The sequence below is a fragment of the Bos javanicus genome, chromosome 15, assembly GCF_032452875.1.
Source record: "Bos javanicus breed banteng chromosome 15, ARS-OSU_banteng_1.0, whole genome shotgun sequence".
Classification (NCBI taxonomy): Eukaryota; Metazoa; Chordata; class Mammalia; order Artiodactyla; family Bovidae; genus Bos; species Bos javanicus.
In genome coordinates this window covers 1,872,145-1,897,692 of record NC_083882.1, presented here as the reverse complement: position 1 = coordinate 1,897,692, position 25,548 = coordinate 1,872,145, and the positions used below count along the sequence as shown (strand labels likewise).

Here is a 25,548-nt window from a genome sequence, read left to right as displayed (position 1 = left end):
GTATTGTGGTATTTCCTGTGAAAAGAATCCGTGTAAAAGTGGACCTGAGCAGTTCAAACCTGTGTTGATAAGGGTCATCTGCACTTACAAGTAATACTTTCTTGGTAATTCATGCTGAAATAAATTCTTGTGTCATATGATTGATGTTTAATGGTATATCAAAGCTGAAATGAACTATTTACCCACTGTTTATATTCCTTATCCAAAATAAAAGCAATTTTTTAAAGGCTTAACAAAAAGAATCCCAGAAAACCCATAATATACTCTTCAGGAAAGCGCACAATGTAAGTAAGAGACTTATTCATTTTCATGTAGTCATTTCTGAAACCATTAGAGAGAGAACAAGAAAACTACTTATAATGGATAGTCATATAATAGAAGGCTAGATGTTCCTGAAATAAACATTCAAAGAAAAGAGCTGATGGAAGATAATATTATTAAGATTACTGTTAGGTTGAGAGAGAGAGAGATACCTAAGGACTTCAACTGAGGGACCAGAGAGGTTGTTCAGAAAGCTGCTGGTGATAGACTTTTGGATTTCAGAAGATAGTTGCTGATCTTTTGATGTGACTAAGCATCATAAGCATCAGCAATATTCTCAACATCCAAAAAGTGCTTTATATATTGGAGCGATACAATTCCACCACAGAAATTGACTATAAACTTTTTATACCTAACATATAACTTTTTAACATTCCTTTTCTCTAGCATTAGCTAAGATGCTTAAGAAAGATAAATTCAACTTAACTAAAAATTATCTGTTTCAACACTTGGATGTTAAAAAAAAAACTTTTCCAAATATACTTTCCTGTGTTAATATAGTAGTGATAGTTACAATTTATGAAATGCCTGCTATGTTCCAAGCACTGGACTTGGTGCAATTTAATCCTCACAATGAGCCTGTAATGGAGTACTATTTTCTCCCTTTTCCTGGTGAGAAAATTACAGTGCTATTGTTGTTGCTGGTGTTCAATCACTCAGTCATGTCTGACTTTTTGCAACCCCATGGACTGCAACATGTAAGCTTCCCTGCCAAGCATCATTCCTTCCAAAGAAATCCCAGGGCTGATCTCCCACAGGTTGTCCTTAAATACAAAATGTCAAGGTCTTGTCAACATCTGAAAACTCTCCATAATGTGTCTCAGAGCTATAGTTTTTATGTTGTGGGAACTCATTCAGTTCAGTTCAGTCGCTCAGTCGTGTCCAACTCTTTGTGACCCCATGAATCACAGCATGCCAGGCCTCCCTGTCCATCACCATCTCCTGGAGTTTGCTCAAACTCATATCCATCAAGTCGGTGATGCCATCCAACCATCTCATCCTTTGTCCTTCTTCTCCTGCCTTCAATCTTTCCCAGCATCAGGGTCTTTTCCAATAAGCTGGTTCTTCATATCAAGTGGCCAAAGTATTGGAGTTTCAGCTTCAGCATCAGCCCTTCCAATGCATATTCAGGATTTATTTCCTTTAGGATGGACTGATTGGATCTCCTTGCAGTCCAAGGGACTCTCAAGAGTCTTCTCCAACACCACAGTTCAAAAGCATCAATTCTTCAGTGCTCAGCCTTCTCTATGGTCCAACTCTCACATCCTTGCATGACTACTGGAAAAACCACAGCTTCGACTAGATGGACTTTTGTCAGCAAAGTAATGTCTTTGGTTTTTAAGACATTGTCTAGGTTTATCATAGCTTTTCTTCCAAGGAGCAAGTGTCTTTCAATTTCATGGCTACAGTCACCATCTGCAGTGATTTTGGAGCCCAAGAAAATAAAGTTTGTCACTGTTTCTGTTGTTTCCCCACCTATTTGCCATAAAGTGATGGGACCAGATGCCATGATCTTCATTTTCTGAATGTTGAGCTTTAAACCAACTTTTTCATTCTCCTCTTTCACCTTTACCAAGAGACTCTTTAGTTCCTCTTCACTTTCTGCTATAGTGCAATATATTATAACTATTTGTCTAAGGCCTATAAATGAGAAAACAAAGATTTTAATTCAGATATATCTGACTTCAGAAGCTTTCTACTCATTAACCCACCTGAGTAGACTCTGCCCTAAAGTTTATTTTCTAGCAGGATAGAATATAGTAAGTTCAATACAGCAGTTAAAGAGAAAACATTTGGAAAGCCTAAAGCAGAAGAGATCACTTCCTGGTGGAGGAAAACAAATCAAAGAAGGCTGCATAGAGGAGCTGAGATTCAAAGTGAGGGTGTGAAGTTAGAGTTTGAATAGGTAGAAATGGTACAGGCAAGATCCAAAGACAGGCTGGAGGCAGGATGATTAAAGTCACACATTGGAAGATGGTAAAGGCTTTCAAAGTTGTGTTTTGCTCCAGTCTGTCATAAGGTGTGCTCCTCGATTTGAAGCTGCCATGAAAACCATCTCTAGACTTTCACCTTTTTAGTGGCATTGCTGTGAGTGCACACTGCCAGCCAATACAGAGCAGGCAGGAGCCTATATGATCCAGATCAGGTAGGGTAGAACACGGAACGGCAGTTTGAAAGCCAGGCTGTATGATGCACCCTTTTAAGGGTACTTCCTGAAGAAAGGGACGGAGATATGCTGCCAAGAAAAAATTTAATGTAAACACTGATTCTACTCACTCTGTAGCACACAGTTTGCAACAAGAAAGAAAGAAGCCCGTTTTAAGCTAAGTCCCTCTGCTACCTATGGAGCAGATAGAATTTTCTACAAGTCCCTAAGAATATTGACTAACTGGTAATTAGACTGTCACAAATCAAATTCTGAAAAATTAGCCATTTAAGTAAAACCTTTCTAAAATGCAGAAGACAATTCCATATCTCCCAAAACAGTAAGTACAAAAAGTAAAATGATCTCCTCATTAAAGAAAGAATAATGGAAAAAGGAAGCTGGTGGTAACTAGTGGTAACATCAAGTGAGTTATTTAAAGCAGTGAATCTTTTCATGGCCTATTGAACCACGATGGTAACAAAAATTAAGGTTTTTAGAGGAGAAATTTGAAAAAAAAATGTTGGGAAAGTAATGAACAGTACATCTTCACACTCAGCTAATATTTGTCTAAAACTGTTAAAAGAAATATGAAGTGTGAATTGGTGTAGACTTATCTATCCTTGTTTTTCTGGGGCATTCTGTCAGGAATATTAAACTTAAAAAATGAACTACTGTGAGAAACACTAAGCTGGTGAGTTTCGGCAGTATGTCTGAAAAGCGAGCAGTCATTCTTATAAACTGCACACTTTCCCATAAGGGAGCTATCTTTGAAAATAGATCAGAGAGTTCACATATCAGTTTGTCTGGATTCTGTAACAGAAAAATTGACCAGAGTCTTATTAAACAGAAGCCACAAAGCTCTTTCTGAAGTCTCAGCTCCTAAGTACTTTGGAATCTTCTTGGAATTCCAGTGATCTTACAAACATGCTCTAAAACCAGGCTTCCATGATTTCAGTAATTCTACAGGTCAGTTCAGTTCAGTTGCTCAGTCGTGTCTGACTCTTTGTGACCCCATGGACTGCAGTATGCCAGGCCTCCCTGTCCATCACCAACTCCCAGAGTTACTCAGACTCATGAGTCGGTGATGCCATCCAACCATCTCATCTTCTGTCGTTCCCTTCTCCTCCTGCCTTCAATCTTTCCCAGCATCAGTATCTTTTCAAATGAGTCAGTTCATCACATCATGTGGCCAAAATATTGGAGTTTCAGCTTCAGCATCAGTCCTTCCAATGAATAGTCAGAACTGATTTCCTTCAGGATGGACTGGTTGGATATCCTTGAAGTCCAAGGCACTCTCAAGAGTCTTCTCCAACACCAAGGTTCAAAACATCAATTCTTTTGTGCTCAGCTTTCTTTATAGTCCAACTCACACATCCATACATGACTACTGGAGAAACCATAGCTTTGACTAGACAGACCTTTGTTAATCATAAATATTATATTTATTGAGAGTAGATTATATGCCAGACATATGAAGGAAAATTTTTGTACATTTTAATATTTAATCTTACAGCAATCTGAAAACTAGACATATTTTTCTCACTTTATATAAGAGAAAATTAAGGTTCAGAGAAACTAACCTACACAGGGATGTTCAAGAAAGAGATGGAGCTGGGGTGGAGACCAGGGCTCATTATCTAGCTTCAAAGCTACTCTCTTAGCTGCCACAAAATATTTTCAGTCCCAGGGCCCATAACTTTTCTCCTCAAGGTTGGTATAAGTATTAAGCTATGTTTTTCAGGACAGGTCTGGTCAAATCATCTCTCCCAGGAACAACTTTGAGTAAAACAGAGGCTTCTCATGGCCCCTCTATCCCTACATTTCAGGCAAAGTCTACCATAAATACAGAGATATTTGCTGTGTGCGGTGCTTAGTCACTCAGTTGTGTCCAACTCTTTAGAAACCCCATGAACTGCAACCCACCAGGCTCCTCTGTCCATGGGGATTCTCCAGGCAAGAATACTGGTGTGGGTTGCCATGCCCTCCTCCAGGGGACCTTCCCAACCCAGGGACTGAACCCAGGTATCCCACATTGCAGGCGATTCTTTACCATCTGAGTCACCAGGGAAGCCCAAGAATACTGGAATGGATAGCCTATCCCTTCTCCAGGAGATCTTCCTAACCCAGGACAGGGTCTCCTGCACTGCAAGCAGATTGTTTAACAGCTGAACTACGAGGGAAGCCCCTACCATAAAAACAGAGATATTTACTCATACATTATATTATGGTTATGTTTGTGTACAATTCATCCTTAGGAATCCAAGAAGACAAATATTTCTCTGACATTTCCTACAGTTTAGCAATTTAAATGCTTCCGTATTTTTACATTACAAGAGCATTACAAAACTCTTGTGCACCCAATTTCTGTCTCTAGAGGAAAAATCATGCCTACTTTCCTACTTAAATGAGATCAGGCATGGGAAGAGTTCTTAGAAAAAATATCTCACATGAGGTTTTAGGTACAAACTTTAATATCTTTTACTTTAGGAAATGACTTTTGAGCTATTGCTCGCCCTGAATTGTCTTTTTTCCAGTAATTCCATAGCCCACATGACATCTATGTACAAACCATGGTTCTGTATCACAAAACTTGTATTTCTTTTTCAAGAATTCCAAGTATATTTAGGATAAATACAGTTGGGTAAATTTTTGGTTATTATTTTAATTTGCCATTACTTCTAAATCATTTATCTTGAGATGCAGGGAGATACTTATGAACCCATAGATCAGATCAGATTAGTCACTTAGTCGTGTCTGACTCTTTGCAACCCCATGAATCGCAGCACGCCAGGCCTCCCTGTCCATCACCGACTCCCGGAGTTCACTGAGACTCACGTCCATCGAGTCAGTGATGCCATCCAGCCATCTGATCCTCTGTCGTCCCCTTCTCTTCTTGTCCCCAATCCCTCCCAGCATCAGAGTCTTTTCCAATGAGTCAACTCTTCGCATGATGTGGCCAAAGTACTGGAGTTTCAGCTTTAGCATCATCCCTTCCAAAGAAATCCCAGGGCTGATCTCCCACAGGTTGTCCTTAAATACAAAATGTCAAGGTCTTGTCAACATCTGAAAACTCTCCATAATGTGTCTCAGAGCTATAGTTTTTATGTTGTGGGAACTCATTCAGTTCAGTTCAGTCATTCAGTTGTGTCCGACTCTTTGTGACCCCATGAATCGCAGCATGCCAGGCCTCCCTGTCCATCACCAGCTCCCAAAGTTCACTCAGATTCACATCCATCTAGTCAGTGATGCCATCCAGCCATCTCATCCTCTGTTGTCCCCTTCTCCTCCTGCCCCCAATCCCTCCCAGCATCAGAGTCTTTTCCAGTAAGTCAACTCTTCATATGAGGTGGCCAAAGTACTGGAGTTTCAGCTTTACTGTTCATGGGGTTCTCAAGGCAAGAATATTGGTTTGCCATTCCCTTCTCCAGTGGACCACATTCTGTCAGATCTTTCCACCGTGGCCCGCCCATCTTGGGTTGCCCCATGGGCATGGCTTAGTTTCATTGAGTTAGACAAGGCTGTGGTCCTAGTGTGATTAGATTGACGAGTTTCCTGTGAGTATGGTTTCAGTGTGTCTGCCCTCTGATGCCCTCTTGCAACACGTACCATCTTACTTGGGTTTCTCTTACCTTGTGTGTGGGGTATCTCTTCACGGCTGCTCCAGCGAAGTGCAGCCGCTGCTCCTTACCTTGGACGAGGGGTATCTCCTCACTGCCGCCCTTCCTGACCTTCAACATGGGATAGCTCCTCTAGGCCCTCCTGCACCCACGCGGCCACCACTCTTTGGACGTGGAGTTGGTCCTCCCAGCTGCCACCCCTGGCCTCGGGCATGGGGGCATGAGGTAGCTCCTCCCGGCCACCACCTCTGACCTCGAAAGTGGGGTAGCTCCTCTCAGCTGCCGCCCCTGACCTTGACTTGGGTAGCTCTTCTCAGCCGTTCCTGCGCCATCGCAGCCTGGCACTCTCGGCCGCTACCCCTGACCTCAGACATGGGGTAACTCTCTTGGCCGCCGCCCTTTGGGCATGGGGTCCTCCCAGCTTCTGCCCCTGACCCTGGACAGAGGGTAGCTCCTCTCGGCCGTGCCTAAGTGGCCAGTCACAGCCGCCCACTCCAAGGTGCGCTGGTAGCAGCCGCCCGCGCTTCGTTAACCCATTAACAAAGAAAATTTGCTTTCCCAGAGAATGGGCTGCTGAAATCTGGAAGGTGGCTGCATTTTAATGGAATACTAAACTGTGAAACCTATTTTTATGTTGCGAACTATCATGTGCAAAGGAAAATTAACAGGAAGCAACTGACATGCTTTTTAAATTATTTTTTAAGTGCATGTAGAAGTTGAGGAGAGGATAGTTCTCAAAGGTACATTTATTTTGTTTTAATTAAATTTTTCACTGATATTAAATGTGTTAGCACAAATTCCCTGAGAGCTCAGTCTATAAAGAATCCAACTGCAATGCAGGAGACCCCAGCTCAATTCCTGGGTTGGGTAGATTCATTGAAGAGGGGATGGGGCAATCACTCCAGTATTCTTGGGCTTCCCTTGTGGCTCAGATGGTAAAGAATCTGCCCGCAATGTGGGAGACCTGGGTTTGATGCCTGAGTTGGGAGGATCCTCTGGAAGAGGGAAAGGCTACCCACTCCAGTATTCTAGCCTAGAGAATTCTGGCCTGGGTTGCAAAGGGTCAGACACAACTGAGTGACTTTCACTTTCACTTTCAAATTCATATGGGCAATTAAAAATAACTGCTGAATTGATTTATACTCATAATTTTGGATCAAATTAAGCAATGTAGAAAAACACATTAATAAAAATTATTTTTTCTATATTCTGTTAATTATATATGCAATATTTATAAATAATATAGTGTTTCTTTTTTATATGCTAATGCTTATTTTATTTTAATATGTTCACAAATACTAACATGACAGTAAAAATTTGAAGGAAACAAGACTTTTAAAACATATTTGAACAAACAGTGAATACAGACCAGTGAGCAATTTGTTGTTGCTGTTCAGTTGCTCAATTGTGTCTGACTCTTCGTGACCCCATGGACTGGAGGAAACCAGGCTTCCCTGTGATCAGTTACATACATTTCATTGAAAACATGAGTTTTATCAACTGCATCTGGAAATACAAGAAAAAAGTTTCAGTTCAGTTCAGTTCAGTCGCTCAGTTGTGTCCGACTCTTTGCGACCCCATAAACTGCAGCACGCCAGGCCTCCCTGTCCATCACCAACTCCCGGAATTCACTCAAACCCATGTCCATCGAGTCGATGATGCCTTCTAACCATCTCATCCTCTGTCGTCCCCTTCTCCTCCTGCCCTCAATCTTTCCCATCATAAGGGTCTTTTCCAATGAGTCGTTCTTCACATCAGGTGGCCAAAGTATTGGAGTTTCATTTTCAATATCAGTCCTTCCAGTAAACACCCAGGACTGATCTCCTTTAGGATGAACTGGTTGGATCTCCCTGCAGTCCAAGGGACTCTCAAGAATCTTCTCCAACACCACAGTTCAAAAGCATCAATTCTTCGGCACTCAGCTTTCTTTATAGTCCAACTCTCACATCCATACATGACCACTGGAAAACCCATAGTCTTGACTAGAAGGACCTTTGTTGGCAAAGTAATGTGTCTGCTTTTTAGTACAGGTTGGTGTCTAGGTTGGTCATAACTATCCTTCCAAGAGTAAGCGTCTTTGAATTTCACTGCTGCAATAACCATCTGCAGTGATTTTGGAGCTCAGAAAAATTAAGTCAGCCAATGTTTCCACTGTTTCCTCATCTATTTCCCATGAAGTGATGGGACCGGATGCCATGATCTTCGTTTTCTGAATGCTGAGCTTTAAACCAACTTTTTCACTCTCCTCTTTCACTTTCATCAAGAGGCTCTTTAATTCTTCACTTTCTGCCATAAGAGTGCTGTCATCTCTATATCTGAGGTTATTGATATTTCTCCTGGCAATTTTGATTCCAGCTTGTGCTTCCTCCAGTCCAGCATTTCTCATGATGTACTCTGCATAGAAGTTAAATAAGCAGGGTGACAATATACAGCCTTGATGTACTCCTTTTCCTGTTTGGAACCAGTCTGTTGTTCCATGTCCAGTTCTAACTGTTGCTTCCTGACCTGCATACAGATTTCTCAAGAGGTAGGTCAGGTGGTCTGGTATTCCCATCTTTTTCAGAATTTTCCACAGTTTGTTGTGATCCACACAGTCAAAGGCTTTGGCATAGTCAATAAAGCAGAAATAGATGTTTTTTATGGAACTCTTTTGCTTTTTCTATGATCCAGCGGATGTTGGCAATTTGATCTCTGGTTCCTCTGCCTTTTTTAAAACCATCTGGAAGTTCATGGTTCACATATTGCTGAAGCCTGGCTTGGAGAATTTTGAGTATTACTTTACTAGCATGTGAGATGAGTGCAATTGTGCGGTAGTTTGAGCATTCTTTGGCATCGCCTTTCTTTGGGATTGGAATGAAAATTGACCTTTTCCAGTCCTGTGGCCACTGCTGAGTTTTCCAAATTTGCTGGCATATTGAGTGCAGCACTTTCACAACATTGTCTTTGAAGATTTGAAAGAGCTCAACTGGGATTCCATCACCCCTACTACTTTGTTCGTAGTGATGCTTCCTAAGGCCCACTTGACTTCACATTCCAGGATGTTTGGCTGTAGGTGAATTATCACACCATCTTCCTTATCTGGGCCAAGAAGATCTTTTTTGTACAGTTCTTTGTATTCTTGCCACCTCTTCTTAATATCTTCTGCTTCTGTTAGGTCCCCACCATTTTTGTCCTTTATTGAGCCCATCTTTGCATGAAATGTTCCCTTGGTATCTCTAATTATGTTGAAGAGATCTCTAGTCTTTCCCATTCTATTGTTTTCCTCTATTTCTTTGCATTGATTGCTATTTTTTTGGAACTCTACATTCAAATGGGTATATCTTTCCTTTTCTCCTTTCCATTTTGCTTCCCTTGTTTTCACAGCTATTTGTAAGGCCTCCCCAGACAGCCATTTTGCTTTTCTTGAATTTCTTTTCCTTGGGGATGGTCTTGATTCCTGTCTCCTGTACAATGTCACAAACCTCCATCCATAGTTCATCAGGCACTCTATCAGATCTAGTCCCTTAAATCTATTTCTCACTTCTACTGTATAGTCATAAGGGATTTGATTTAGGTCATACCTGAATGGTCTAGTGGTTTTCTCCACTTTCTTCAATTTCAGTCTGAATTTGGCAATAAGGAGTTCATGATCCGAGCCACAGTCAGCTCCCAGTCTTGTTTCTGCTGACTGTATAGAGCTTCTCCATCTTTGGCTGCAAAGGATATAATCAATCTGAGTTCGGTGTCGACCATCTGGTGATGTCCACGTGTAGAGTCTTCTCTTGTGTTGTTGGAAGAGGGTGTTTGCTATGACTAGTGAGTTCTCTTGATAGAACTCTATTAGCCTTTGCCCTCCTTCATTCCATACTCCAAGGCCAAATTTGTCTGTTACTCCAGGTGTTTCTTGACTTTCTACTTTTGCATTCCACTTCCCTATAATGAAAAGGACATCTTTTTTGGGTGTTAGTTCTAGAAGGTCTTGTAGGTCTTCATAGAACCGTTCAACTTCAGCTTCTTCAGCGTTACTGGTCAGGGCATAGACTTGGATTACCGTGGTATTGAATGGTTTGCCTTGGAAATGAACAGAGATCATTCTGTTGTTTTTGAGATTGCATCCACGTACTGCATTTTGGACTCTTTTGTTGACAATGATGGCTACTCCATTTCTTCTATGGGATTCCTGCCCACAGTAGTAGATATAATGGTCATCTGAGTAAAATTCACCCATTCCAGTCCGTCTTAGTTCTCTGATTCCTAGAATGTCAATGTTCAGTCTTGTCATCTCCTGTTTGACCACTACCAATTTGCCTTGATTCATGGGCCTTATATTCCAGGTTCCTATGCAATATTGCTCCTTACAGCATCAAACCTTGCTTATATCACCAGTCCCATTCACAACTGGGTGTTGTTTTTGCTGTGGCTCCATCTCCATTCTTTCTGGAGTTATTTCTCCACTTATCTCCAGTAGCATATTGGGCACCTATCTACCTGGGGAGTTCATCTTTCAGTGTCTTATTTTTTGCCTTTTTATACTGTTCATGGGGTTCTCAAGGCAAGAATACTGAAGTGGTTTTCCATTCCCTTCTCCAGTGGACCACATTCTGTCAGACCTCTCCACCATGATCTGTCTGGTTTGGGTGGCCCCATATGGCATGGCTTAGTTTCATTGAGTTAGACAAGGCTGTGGTCCATGTGATCAGATTGGCTAGTTGTCTGTGATTGTAGTTTCAGTCTGTCTGCCCTCTGATCCCCTCTCTCAGTGCCTACCATCTTACTTGGGTTTCACTTACCTTGAAAGAAGTTTGGCAAGCATTAAATGAACAGTCATTTGGGTGTATGTAGCATAACAGTAAAATATATGTACCATAATAGTAAAGTATATGGACTTGTAATTGCACCTACCTTTATATTTGCTGTGTGTATAAACTTTAAGATGCATTTTTTATTAAAGCATTGATTACAGTGTCTTTCAGGGAGCAAGCAGTAAAGAAGTAGTCTGCATTCTGAAAAGAATCCTAAATTTCCAGTAGAATCCCATTTTAGTTTGTAACATTGTATAGTGCTTAACTAATTACTTAATATATTTTATGGAAAAGAGTTTGCTTCGAGTCTAAACGAGTAATATAAGGATTTGAAATTTTAAAAATACAAATTTAAAATTTTCAAAAGTGAAAATATTAAATAATCATTAACATTTGATATATTTAGCATTTTAGAAATGATAAACTAGCCTCTAGTTTATCTAGAGGCTAGGTTATATGAAACCAAAAAACTATTTCTATATTGCTTTAAAATACACAAATCTATGTTTTTAAAACATCCTGTACATATGAAACCAAAAAACTATTTCTATATTGCTTTAAAATACACAAATCTATGTTTTTAAAACATCCTGTACATGTGCCCCATGTAAATCTATTCTCCTTACTATAAAATCTGTAACATTATTGATAAAAATCATGTAAACTAAGTATAGAAGTTTCCAATCAATTTCACTACAAGAGCATCAGAACAAAATGGCATTCCATCTGTATCCGTATTCCTTTTTGAACCCATTCATTCTCAATGTCTTAGCTAGTCCATGAGTGTATTAATAAATTGTAAAGTTGGCAAATGTGTAAGTAAGTAGTATTATTAACATTAGGAAAACTGGCTCATCATCAATTAAGAAAACTTCCAAACACATTTTTTTGTGTGTGCTTCATAAATTTGTTTTGTTTTCTTATTAATAATTCTCATTGTTCCAATAAGAACTAGAGAAAACTCTTCTAAAATGTGCTTTCAAGATTTTTTTCTATTTGGCAGGTTGGATACTGGAATGATATGGATAAATTAGTCTTGATTCAAGATGTACCCACACTTGGCAATGACACAGCAGCTATTGAAAACAGAACAGTTGTTGTAACCACTATTATGGTAAGTTTTGGTCTGTGTTTTATGATGTTTTATTTTGCCCATAGGCAATTTTAATTCCCAGCTATGTGAAGGCTGCATCTTAGTGATGGTGGCATTGATGTTCTGATCAACAAAAGTCTATTGAGGCTTTGAATAAGTTTGTCCTGAACTCATTTCGGTACTTTTATTTGTATTATCTTTTGTTATATTATTGTTCTTGGAAAAATGCTCAGATGTTAAAAACTGAAAATCTTTCATTGGAAATGAATCAAATGCTAAGATTTCAAAGGACAAAAGAATGAACATGAAAATGATCAACAACTAATCACATGAAATACCCAGTTTTAAACATCATATATTGTTATTATGTTTTTAAACATCAATGTAATAATAGCTAATAGTGCTTAAAATTATAATTTTCAGGTAATTTATTAATTTAATAATGATTTGCATTGTCTTTATAATAGAGATATGAATGTTAAGATTTTAATGAGCATGTTTTACACAACTGTATGCTTTAAAAATAAATTTTGTTTTATATTTATATTTACTTCACAAAGGAGTTTTTGTACCGATTATTTTTCTCATTGACCTGTGGGGGAAAAATGCATTAAAATTTATTGAAATTCTCCTAAATTAACAAAAATATGATCTTCATTCGGTCACATTATAAAATTAAAAATACTCTAAATCTTAAGTCTGCTTTTTCAAAGAGATTCTCATGAAAGTATCTTTTAAATAGTGTATCTCATATTTTTCTCTTCTAAATTCAAACATACTCTTTATAGTCAATGCTAGTCAAAGGAGATCAACAATCGGTAACTGTTTCTATCTAATTTTAAGTTACATATCCACAGCTCACTGTCTCATTTGGCAGGACACATTTTTTAATTTTTATAAAGCCCTTACTCTAAATGAAGAAAAACTATTTTCTGTAATTTAATTTTTATCTTACGTAATTTTAACTTATGTTTTTAGTAATGTCAAATTATTTCCAACATTTTGACATTGATGTCAAAGCATGAAAATGCCAGAGAAAAGCTTTCACATGTTGCAATTAATTTTATCAGTGTTGCGCCACTAGCTAGCAACTTAATGTTAATCTGTCAAGCCTTAATTGGAAGTTTATAATTTTAGAATTCAAACCAACCAACAGGAGCTTTTGTGTATGAATGAAAAATAAATATCTTCTAACTTAATTGTGTAATGCATGGGACTTAAATATATGTATATATATGTATATGTACATATACATATATATATTCCTAAAAAAGACGGTAATGGAAAGTCATACTTCAGTACAGTCCTCCTCTTTTCAGCCTCTGATGAAGAATCCTATTTTAAGAAATTGATCAAGAAAGAAATGAGCTCCACGTTGTTCGACTATTCCTAACTAAAGCTCAAGTCTTGTTCTTCTGTGTAGTAAATTTAAGCTAATTGTTCATTTGGGATTCTTCTTGGATGATCAACTCTGGACTACCAGAAAAAAAACCACACTTATTTTTAAGTTCTGTGACTTTCCTGAGATACTAGAACAAAGAAGAATTAATCCTCATCTTTTTCAAGAAACTAAATGTTGAAAAATAATACTTAATTCTGACGTATTTATTCCCATATCTTGAAATGAGGTCATTGTACATAAATGATGAAATTTTAACACTTCTAATGCCAAGAGTAGATTTTCTAAAAGTAAATATCTATGAATTTGTGTCCTTCTTTTCTGGATACACATAGTTGCTTTCCTTAAATTTTTTTTTGAAATTTTGCCTGTTCTACATGAAATAAGGTGTTTTAGTGTTCATTATAGGTATAATGTAGATTCTGTTATTAAAGGGGGTGGAGATACAATTCTTCAGGCCACAATATTGAATTAGTTTTGCAAGCATGGCTATTTTTCAGAAAGCACGCTGTCAAAAAATGATTGAAAAATCCAGTTGTTTCCTATATATCTAAAGACTATTCTGTACAGTTATCTTTTCTTTGACAGTGATGTCACCAATATTTTTGCAATGAAAATAGTGCAGTACTAGTATCTGTCTTTTGTATAAAAATGTAATCTCTATATAAATAATACCTATGATCTTTGCAACTTCAATAATTCAAAAACAAAAATGCTAGCATCCTTTCACCAAAAGTGTTCCTTGTATTTGCTTTTGTTGATATTATCCCAGGACCTATGACATCTCCATCATCTCTTTCATCTTGAAAGTAATGTGCTTTTTTGTAGATGAATGAGATATTGACACTGGTGTATTATAATCCCTCAGATTAAGTTGAAAACTTTCAACAGGAATGGAATTGGTTAGATATTAAACTATGTGCAAGACAGATATCTAGACATAAAAAGAAGACTGTTGTGGCACTAGAACTCATTCATTTTGATCAGAATTGTTATGACTTTGCTGTTCTACCATTTGTCTTTCCTTTGTGTATGTTGTTATTTACATGTTGATGCACTGTAATAGTATATGGTATTGTTGAATAAAGTTGATTGAGAAATTTATTTATTCATTCACAAATATTTATTAAGCGTCTGCTATTTGCTAGGCACAGTTATAAGCCTGGGATATGTTAGACAAGAAAACAGACCAAAATCCTGCACTTACAATTGAATTTAATTCTAATGAGAGAAAGTAGACAAAAAATATAATAAGTATAGTAGATACCATTTTTCAATAAAATGTGTCTTTAGCTTTTTGCATTGCTGAAATCTATTTGTTTTATGTCTTCATTTTAATGACTAATTTATTCTTCCTGAATATAGTCATTCTGAATATAACTTAACTAAATCTAAATAAAAGTAAGTTTGACACTATAATCACATGAGAATCATGACTACAAAATTGAAAGATCTAAAGTTTTGGATTCAGATGCTCAACATTTTTTCTCTTTAAGTCTTAGTGACTAAAAATTTTATAAAATTTGTGAGACTATGACCATGTTAATTTAACATTTTACATTCAAAAAAACAACCTAAGGAAGCCACATCTGTGCCACGTGGTTTAGCTAAATGTAGCAATTGAGGGAAAAGTGGTTTGCAGTAGACATTGGGGTGGTGGTTTCCTCTGCAATTTCACTACTTTCTTTGGCTGAACTCTCTGGAAAAGGAGAAATGCAATTAAATTTCAGTCAATCTCATTTTTCCCCAAATCTTTCACTGAAAGTAAATGAAACATAACTCATTACTAAACTAAGAATGCATTTCTTACCATCTCATGAACTCAACAATCCTTTTGGAAATTTTTCCACAAAATCCAAATATATTCACTGCAGTATCATAATTACTTTATAAGCCTCAAAACAATTTTATTTATAACAGTCCTTCCATAAATATTTTTTATTCTTTTTATGAGTTGTTTGCTAGTTTATCTTTTTATGTGGAATTTTGTAAGTGCACTGCACGTAGATACATATGTATATACAATATACAAGTGCATATTTATACATACATATAAATATCTATACAATTTTTTTATTTTCTTTCTTGAAAAAAATATTAATCTTCCCAATACATGCATCTGCTTCCAAAGAGTTTATAACTCAATGCTTTTAAATGTTATTTCTAATAAACTTAAAATTATGCCACTATTAAATTTACTGATTTCTTAATAACATTTTAATGTTCATTTATAAGAATTTTACCCATAGGATAAATTATCTACATTAAAATTCTTTGGATAAAAGCAAATATCCACATAGCAAATAACTTTTGATATTACTGATTTTATTATTTTACCTGTTTTCAACTAGTGGTTTCAATGATTATATTTGTGATGTTTAGAAAATCTTAAAGCTTTTCCAATAAATATATACTTTGACAGTTTTATTTTTGCTAAATATCAAGACAAATATTCCAAACAAAAGTTTCCCCAGTAGGAAAATGATACTTTATTTATTGAAAATCATCTTAATTCATTTATATAGGCATTTTCATAAGCAAACCCTAATGCCATAGCTTTAAACAGAGATTGATTTCTTTCCTGAAATAGCAGAGCAGATGTAGAACACTATGCATTATGGAAATTGTACTAATAAACTCATAATCACTAAGAAGTAATGCATTTCAAATAACTTCTAAGGAATTATTGTCCCACAGAACATAGCAATTGATAACAAAGATGGTAGGTTATAGCCTTCCATTTTAATTCACAGTTGAGAACCTGGGGCTCCAGAAGGTTGCTTATCAAAGATGGTTCACAAACACCCCTTAATGATTGACTATAACTCATTTTTTACTATACTGAAAAGACTTGGTATTTTCTTCAGCACAACTTTGTACTGAGTCTCCTCAAGTATGCAGTGTTTGAAGGGCTACTTGTACATAAATTATCAGGTTTGAGACGGGACAAATGAAAAGGTTGAGAGCATGTTGAGGATTTGCTGCTAATTTGGATTTAACATGAAAGAAAAGGGAAATGAGACAGATTCAAAGAAACTGGAAAGAGCTGAGCAGCTATGAGAGATCTTATTCAAGAAACGCCTAGCTGTTCTCTCCTTTCGTTCTTCCATCTTCCTGAGTGTGATCATCTTATTTCTCTTAATTTGCATGCACCACTATTTGAATCTCAACAATTATTCATGCCCCTAAAAGTCAGACGTGACTTAGTGACTGAACAGCAGCAAACTTCTAATCAACATTTTCAATAAACTGAAGGCTTCTCTAGCCTTTGTTGGTTTGTTTGTTAGGAAAACAAAAATCTGATGCGTGCTGCTATCCAAAAAAGAAAGTGAAAAATATCAAAGACACTAAATAAATTTGTATTTATAGATACACATGCCTGTTTCAAAAGAGATGATCTGGAACTCATTAATATTTACTTTCATTTTGAACCCCTGAACCGGAAGTTCTAATATAAATACCTTGCCATGATATTCTTATTTAGGAAGCATTGATAGACCAGGAAATCTTTATATTTATTGAACACCTTATATTTATTGAGTAGCAGACACTATGAGGAAATATGGAAAGGTATTAATACATTGTTTTTTCAAAAATTTCATTCACTAAAAATACAGAAATTCATATGTTTAATCTTGTCTTCTCTCTTGTTAAATCACATGAAATCTCAAATAGTTGCATGTATTTTGACAGATGCTACAGTAGCTTCAAAAATGTCCAGACATTCAAATTATGGGTTCAATTTCCACTCCTGCTAGTTCTGTGAAATTGAACAATTTGTTGAAATTCTTTAAGCTTAAATTTTCCATCTGCAAATTGGGAAATGCCTACCTCGAAATGGCAGTGTGAAAAATAAATAAAAGGATACCATTAAATAACAGTTAAATAACTTTGTACTTGACGCAGAGCAAGCACTAAATAACTGAGGGCTTGTATTATTTTTTCCTATATATTTTATTATATATGGTGGTCTCCCAGCATTCTCACTCCTGTACCTTTATTACAAAGAATTTAATCATAATCGTAAGAGGATGAGGAACATATATAATTTATTTTTATACCCTCTAGTTCCCAGCAAGCTGCCTTCCACACAGCGGGTATTTATGAAATATTTGAGTAAACATTGAAAATGCAGCTTTTAATGAACACAAATTATTCACTATATAATGTAGAGGGGATTTTGCAAGCTAGATGATAATACTAGCTAAAGAGACTTCTGTACACAAGCTAATACACATTTGAGGGCTAAAATTCATGTGTTCAAGTATTTCAGACTCTTTAGAATTCATCAATCTTAGTAGCAAGTGTAAACCTTAGGAATACTCCTTTTGAAAACCTCTCATTTGCTTTATTAACAACCATTTCAATTAGAATGTTAAGGATTGTGCAAATATGCAATTTGTGCTTGTTTATACATATTCTTCCATATTTTAATTAACTATCGCAAGAAGAAAAGAAGCAAAATGAAAGTATTGGTTCATTTTAAGTAATATTCCATAACATATTTTAGAAATTAACAGTCTTGCAACAACTTACAATTTTTATAACAACATTCATATTTTACAAAATGATTTATATCTGGAGAATGTTTTCTTTAAGCTAACAAATAATTTTCTTCTATCTAAAGAGATAATTAGCTGCCTTTATTTTGTAGGTGGAGAAATTTCTTAACCAAGTCCAGTGTTAGAATATCCATCAAATTCAAGGAAGAAGTGAGAGACTTCTGGTTCTTTTGGCCATGTCTACTTAAGGCAGGATTTAAGAAAATATAAGAGCAAATCCTGAACAATTGCCCACAATAGAGTTATTTAGGGCATCTCTAAGAGAAAATCACATATTATATCATTTACACTTCTATTGCTTTTTAAAATAGTTTCTATAGTTACAAAGTATTTTAAAACAAAATCAGAATTAGTGTAGTCTGCCATGTAATGCAAAGTAAATCATCTTCTAATCCAGAGTTCTAAGAGCAAGTTCAACTTTCCCAACTACAGATTTGCTGGGATAAAAGAAAAGATATGTATTAAAATTATTAAATGAATATCACAGTGCTATTTTATAAAATATAAATCATGACTTCAATAACATTGTAGTCAAAAGTGGTCATTCCTTGTCTGCAAATGATTAAGAAATCTGAAGTGTGACCTGGAGTTCTGTATGTACTGCATGTTCACTGAGCCTATCTTTCAGTTGGTGGCGTTAGGTTTTATTTATAAAATCAAGTGCTTTAGTTTCACAGACTTTAAATGGTTTGGTTTAGGGATGTGTGTGTGTGTGTGTGTGTGTGTGTGTGTGTGTGTGTGTGTATGTACCAAAAACTGTTCAGTTATGAATTAGCAGTAATCTTTTCATTTCACAATAATTCATCCTATTTTGTCTTATTGCTTCAAAAACTAAATGAGGATATTACTAAAAATATTACTTGAAGAGTTATGATTTTCACAATTGGGAAAAATTATTAGCTTCCATTGGGAACATATTTTTATAATAGAATAAAAATTCTTGGATCACAACCTTAATTAAAGCCAAGATACCGGACAATTTTAGGAAAACCAATTTAATACAAATTAGTATATAAAATGTTAAGGACTGTAATTTGTTTCTTCTTTGCACTTGCTAAATACCTGCTCTGACCAAGGCATCTTGCTAAATCCCAGAGAGCAAAGAAAAATAATATGGCTCTTTTCCTGAATGGAGTCACAGTTGAATGTGGCTAAACAAGATGCAGAATACAGAGACCTATAACTTTGAATAAGTCTTTTATTACACAAAGTTGACTCCTAAGTAATCTTCAGGTCATGAGATACTTTGAAAATGGTAATCCCATTGCCATAGATGATAATTTATGCTTCTCTAGTCAATTATTAACATATATTTTTCCTATCACAGTCACAGTGCTAAGTATGTAATAATCACTCAAAAGAAATTTATTTTAAAGATTCTATTTTTAGTATAAAAACAGAATCTATAAAGCAACTTAATATACTTCTAAGCATAGTTATATATTCATCTGTTTTATTATCAATTTCTTGCCACACAAAACCAGTGTGTGTATTAGTACTAAATATAATCCATTTGTTAAGTTCTGAAAGTGAAAGTTGCATAGAATTTTTGAATGTTTCATAATTTCTCCTTTACAGTTCTACTTCTCTCATTATAGGAATCCCCATATGTTATGTACAAGAAAAATCATGAAATGTTTGAAGGAAATGACAAGTATGAAGGATACTGTGTAGATTTGGCATCTGAAATTGCAAAACATATTGGTATCAAATATAAAATTGCCATTGTCCCTGATGGAAAATATGGAGCAAGGGATGCAGACACAAAAATCTGGAATGGGATGGTAGGAGAACTTGTTTACGGGGTAAGCAAATCAATCTATTAGAAAATTTACTTATATAAACCCAAAAGTTTTTTTCACTTGGGCACATATCAATTGTTAAATGTCTATTGTTGTTTTTTTTTAAATTTGCAGTTACATTCAAAGAAGCATATATGATGTCAAATATTTCTCTATTTCATTAGTAATTTCCTAACAATTAGGGAAACTAATACTTGATAACTTTAAAAAGATAAAAATTCAGAATATGATATTCTATTTAAAAAAAAACACTAACTTCAGTATCTATGATGATTATTCTCTTAAGCTTGATGCTGCTATATCAGAAACATGTTTTGAGAGCTACAAAACAGCTCCATTACTTATCTGTTACTTGATAATTGTAGGAGCAGATTTCCTTTAACAGCGTAAAGTTGAGCCTTATTTTAGCTAATTATTTATATTTCTATTTGCTTGTATTTACAAGTAAATATTTTTTTAATTATTAGTGAAGCAATCAGCAAACTAGCTAGCATATATTAAAGACTCACCAATAACGTGAAATCTTACAACTCTGCTGAACACAATAAATTTAAACTTACATGCAATGACATCATTTTTTCCAACATAGTAAACACAAAAGCGATAATTTATTCCATAGTGAGCCTCACATGAAAGCATGTCAGGCCCTTCCCTTTGCGTTCACCAGATTTTTAGTGTACATATTCAAAGTGAAAGTGAAGTCACTTAGTCGTGTCCAACTCTTTGTGACCCCATGAACTGTAGCCTACCACACTTTGCGTCCATGGGATTTTCCAGGCAAAAGTACAGGAGTGGGTTGCCATTTCCTTCTCCAGAGGATCTTCCCAACCCAGGGATTGAACCTGGGTCTCCCACACTGTAGGCAGACATTTTACCATCTGAGCCTCCAGGGAAGTCATACATATTAAAAGCCAAGGGCAAATTCAGTGTAGACATTCCTGCCTGAACTAGAACAAGATTGGTCTCTTCAGCTAACATTGCAGTGTTAAAATCAAGCCAGTATTTATTAATTGCCAGTGATGATATATTTCCAAAGTCCCAAAAATCAAACCTAGAGCCCACAGTGAGTTCTATTCATCAAGTAACCAATAAAAGTCATATACACTTGAAATGTATTCTGAAATTCCCTATAAGCCAATTTACATTTCACAAATTTCATGTTCAAAACACATTCTCTCTGATTAATTATCCAAGACTCCCTTTAAAACTTAAGAATTACACAAAAGTAATCCTTCCCCAGGAAAGAATAAAAGTAGAACAAGTTAGAACATTGGGCTTCCCAGGCAGCTCAAGTGATAAAGAATCTGCCCACAATGCGGGAAGCTTGGGTTTGATCCCTGGGTCGGGAAGATCCCCTGGAGAAGGGCAAGGCAACCCACTCCAGTTAGAACATAACTGAAGTATCTAGAGGGGCTTACTTTTGAGCCAGAACTGCAGTTCAATACTTTTGCATTTCTACATCCTGCTTTCAGACCATGAAAAAAATGAACATTCTCTGCACAGAACAGCTATAGCAGTAAGAGGAAATTATTTGGCATTAAAAAGCAATTCATTAGCTTTATAGTCATTTGAAAGAACTGCTGACTAGTTAGGTGCCCTAAATGAGGAAAACAAAATTTTCAGTCTTAAAAAATCAAAAAGTATTTTACCACCGGGCTCATCAACGGTTTGATACTGAGCTTTAATTCTCAAAGAAAAAGAGTTCTTAAAGCATGTGTTTGTTGGTAATGTATTAAATTTTAAGATTTTAAATGTGAACACTAACCTAGTGCCTAGAACTACACTAATTCATTTACCTTCAGAAAACACTACTGAGTATCTCATCTCAAAAACGCATTCTTGAATTGTCAGTTAATTTCAGACCAGATAACTAATCAGTTATTTTCTACAATTGTTACATATCTCTCCTCTGGAGTCCTTACCAAGTTGGTAACCCAGGCTCACTCCTTTGCAAGTGTTCTTGATGATGTTTTATTGGGAGAATATTGTTTAAATAGTGAAAACAAGTGATATGAAGGGAGTAGTATAATTACAAACAACAAAATTGTACCACTAGTACATGTGTCACATGGCACAGAAAGTCACAAAGTCAGGCTGTTCTCAGAGACAGAAGATAACATAATGGTTATTACTCTTTATTTATTCCTCAGCCAGTTTGCAAGGATTTAAATAATCTGATCTTTACCACTTGAGTTGTCCAATTTTTTCCCGAAAAGAATCTTTGTTCATGTCTCATATACTTTCCACAGATTTGATATATTCCATTCTGGTGTCTGCAAAGCCTTTACTTGCCTCTCATCTACTTTATTTTTCCTTTCTTACTGCTAATGCACACATGAATTCTCAGTTTACAAGCCTTAAGTAAAACTCTGTATATATTTTTCTATTCAACAAAGCCAGCAAGATGATTAACTTTGAGTCCGTTTATTTATTTATTTATTTTTTTACTTTATCCTTTGCAAACCTTGTTACTGTAATTGTTAGGAATAGATTATCTGCCAGACACTTAGATGTGATCTCAGCACACCACCAAGTGGTTACCCCAAAGCTCAAAACCTCCCTTACACTTTCAGGTTCTTTCTGCCTGTCACTACTGCACACTGCAACAAATTCCTCATAGGATCTTCTGTGGTATACTGCTCCAGGGCCTTTTCCTGTTCCCTACTGTACTTCTGTATGCATATTTTAACCAAAGAGATTTTTCTCAGAGCAAATTCCATGTCCTGCCAACACTAGAATTACTTGTGAAAGTGAAGTCGCTCAGTCGTGTCCAACTCTTTGCGACCCCATGGACTGTAGCCTACTAGGCCCCTCCATCCATGGGATTTTCCAGGCAAGAGAACTGGAGTGGGTTGCCATTTCCTTCTCCAGGGCATCTTCCCAACCCAGGGATCGAACCCGGGTCTCCCACATTGTAGGCAGACGCTTTACCGTCTGAGCCACCAGGGAAGTCATACCACAAGAATGCTGGTTCATCAGCCTCACTCCAGAAGTCATTGAGAATCCAAATATTATCAAGCTCTTACAAAGAACATTTTTCTCAATTTTGGGAATCACTGAGAGCTAATGGAACAAGGCAAATGCAACATCTCCAAAGTTAGCAGAGAAAACTCAAATATATCTTCTGTTCCTTGGCCTCTTTCAGAATTTCAAGTGTGTCCTTATTGAGCATTGCCATCAACCACTGTTATCTAATGTTTGCTTTCCATTGCACCTAGTTTTACGTGCTGGAGACTCTTTTATTTCTATTCATGCTCCTCTACCTTTAAAGTGTTTAGTCTCATTAATGGCCACTTGTATATGCAAAAAATTTCAGAAGATACTACACAGAACAGTGTAGTATTCGAAAGGTGGTATTTCACATTAGAGAAAGGAAGCATTATCCATTTATCCCTACTGGTAAAGCAGGACAATTTTGTACTACATTGTCATGTTAATATGCTAGATAAATTATAGGGGGATTATAGGTACTAGAATAAAGTATATATTGAGGTTGATCATACACTATGAGAAGGATTTTTCTAAGCATGAAACCAAAGGCTGAAAATACAAAAGTATAATTTTATATGGCTACAACAAAATTTTAAATCATGTATACTAAAATAAAATATCACAAACCACGTAATGTAAACAAAACGATGACTAGGAAGAATATTTAAAATATATATATGGAAAATAATATTTTAACATATTTAAAACACATAAATTAATGAGCAAAAAAAGAATAGCTCCTATGGAAGTGGGGAAGACTGTGACAAGTAATATATAAAAGGAGTAAAATTGTCAGTTTTACAAAAATTTAAAAAATTCAAGTCAGTACAATGAGATCAACAAATTGGTGAAGATAAATGAGAATAAATGAAAAAAATCCCCTGGAAATACACAGGGAATATCCAGCGTTCAAAGCTGAAGGTGCTTTCACACAGTGCTGATAACAATACAAATTTGCATGATCTTTAGGGAGAAAAATTGGGCAAAATATGTAATAAGCATTAAATAACAAAGATATATGTAAGGATTTGTCTTCAAAGTTGTTTATATCACCATTGTTATAAATTGTGTTAAACCGGGAATAATACAGATATCCCCCCCAAAATAAATTGAATGAGTAAATTTTGATACTTTAACATGATAAAATATTTGCAATCATTAAGACTTATTTTTACTATATATGTTGAAATAATGTTGAAATACCTCATCATATTCTCTTGAGAAAAGGAATTATAAAATATCATGTTCTATATTATCCAATTTTAAAATAAGAAAAATAATATTCATAAAATAATTTCTGATAGGGCATATTTAAAAAATAAGAGTAATGAAGGAAATGAAGATAACTTTTCTTAATTTTCTGTTTCTGTTTTTATATCCTATATCTACTTCATATATCACTGTATAATGAAAATTAAACAAATAGTAATAATAATGGGGAAGTAATAACCTCTCAAAAATGATTCTGACTTTTGTATGATATATAGGCATTTTTGATGTGAACTAAATTTATTCCCACTTGAAAACATATGCAGTTACTTTTCAGACACTCTGTGGAAAGCATGACAGCAAGAGTACATTTCCCATTCTAACCCTCCAGTTGCCTTTGTACCAAGCTGCTGGCCATCATATCAATCCAGGGGCCTAAAGATATATAGAGTGGATATAAAAGTGGCATAAGAACATATATGTCTGTGTTTCAGATTCCATTTTAGTACCAAATATTTTCCTTCTAAAATAAATAATCAAAAAAACTTTTCTCATTTGTAGATCATGTAACAATTTACAGTTTTTTCACCATATTCATTTCATTTGATTTTAGTGATGGCATGATTTAACAGAAATACAATCTCAAATTGCAGAGCTGCTATGATGTGTAAAACTAATTTGAGTCTCAGTCTCAACCATCTGTAAAACAATGATAAGCATAACATTGTTTATCTGTTTACGGTGGTTAAGTGAGAAGCCATTCAAAACAGTTAAATCCACATAGACATAAAATCTCTCAGTAACTTTTCAGTTAATGTTTTATTGTTTTATTCAGATTTGTTTAATAATCACAATAATGTAATGAGGTAAACATTAAGAAAATATCTTAATTTTGGAGATATGGAAACTGGTTCAGAAAAGTTACTCAGAATCACAACATAAAAATGGAAGCTGGTATCTTATTAATAAAATTTATAAGAATTGAATGTACCATTTCCAAAATCTGTTTTAGAAATTGAAAGCAGAAGTCAAAGTATGTAAATAGGAAGAAATAAATGCCAATTTCCAGATTTTTGTTTGTATTCTGAGTTGAAAAATGTTGTCAAACAACAGGTTTATTCTATTTTACAAACACAAGCTTCATGCTAGGTTTTCTCGTAACTGGAAAGGAATAAAAAAGAAAAGGCTATTTGAAATTTGCAATTCATAATTTTAAGGAATGGCCAAGTAATGACTTAGTGACAACATTCCAAATAAAATAGAAAAGACTGCAAAATATCAGCAATTCTAGCTAAGAAATTCATAAATTCAGCCATATGGGAAAACTTTCAAGTGTCCTCCTCTGTACTATGTCAGACCCTTAAAGACTAATGCAGTTATTTGAGTTTAAGCTATTTTTGCTATGCCTACTCTTTCTCTTTTTCTCTCCCTCTTATCTAATTACTAGCACAAATAAAAATATATTTGCAATTAAAGTGACATAATATCTTATGAAAAAAAATCTACTGTTCATCTTTGTCACTGGCCTTATTTATTGTAGGTATTCCCCAAATATGTAGAATAAATACTAACAAGTTAAAATTTGAGTGAATCAATCTGGTAGTAAATGGCTCATGGAATCTATTAA

The 25,548-nt window shown here is 35.5% G+C and overlaps 1 protein-coding gene across 10 annotated transcripts in view; it reads left to right on the top strand.

The window, feature by feature from the left end:
• The window catches only part of GRIA4 (glutamate ionotropic receptor AMPA type subunit 4), a 680,382-nt gene that overhangs the window by 594,098 nt on the left and 60,736 nt on the right, over positions 1–25,548 (top strand). For 9 of the 10 annotated variants that reach the window (XM_061440066.1, XM_061440062.1, XM_061440061.1 and 6 more), the window contains 2 exons: positions 11,869–11,979; positions 19,518–19,724. In XM_061440066.1, coding sequence (XP_061296050.1) covers positions 11,869–11,979; positions 19,518–19,724 — 318 coding nt within the window. Of the gene's footprint in view, positions 1–11,868; positions 11,980–13,277; positions 14,462–19,517; positions 19,725–25,548 lie in introns of those variants that run through there. The other variant, XM_061440071.1, reaches the window with a different exon arrangement.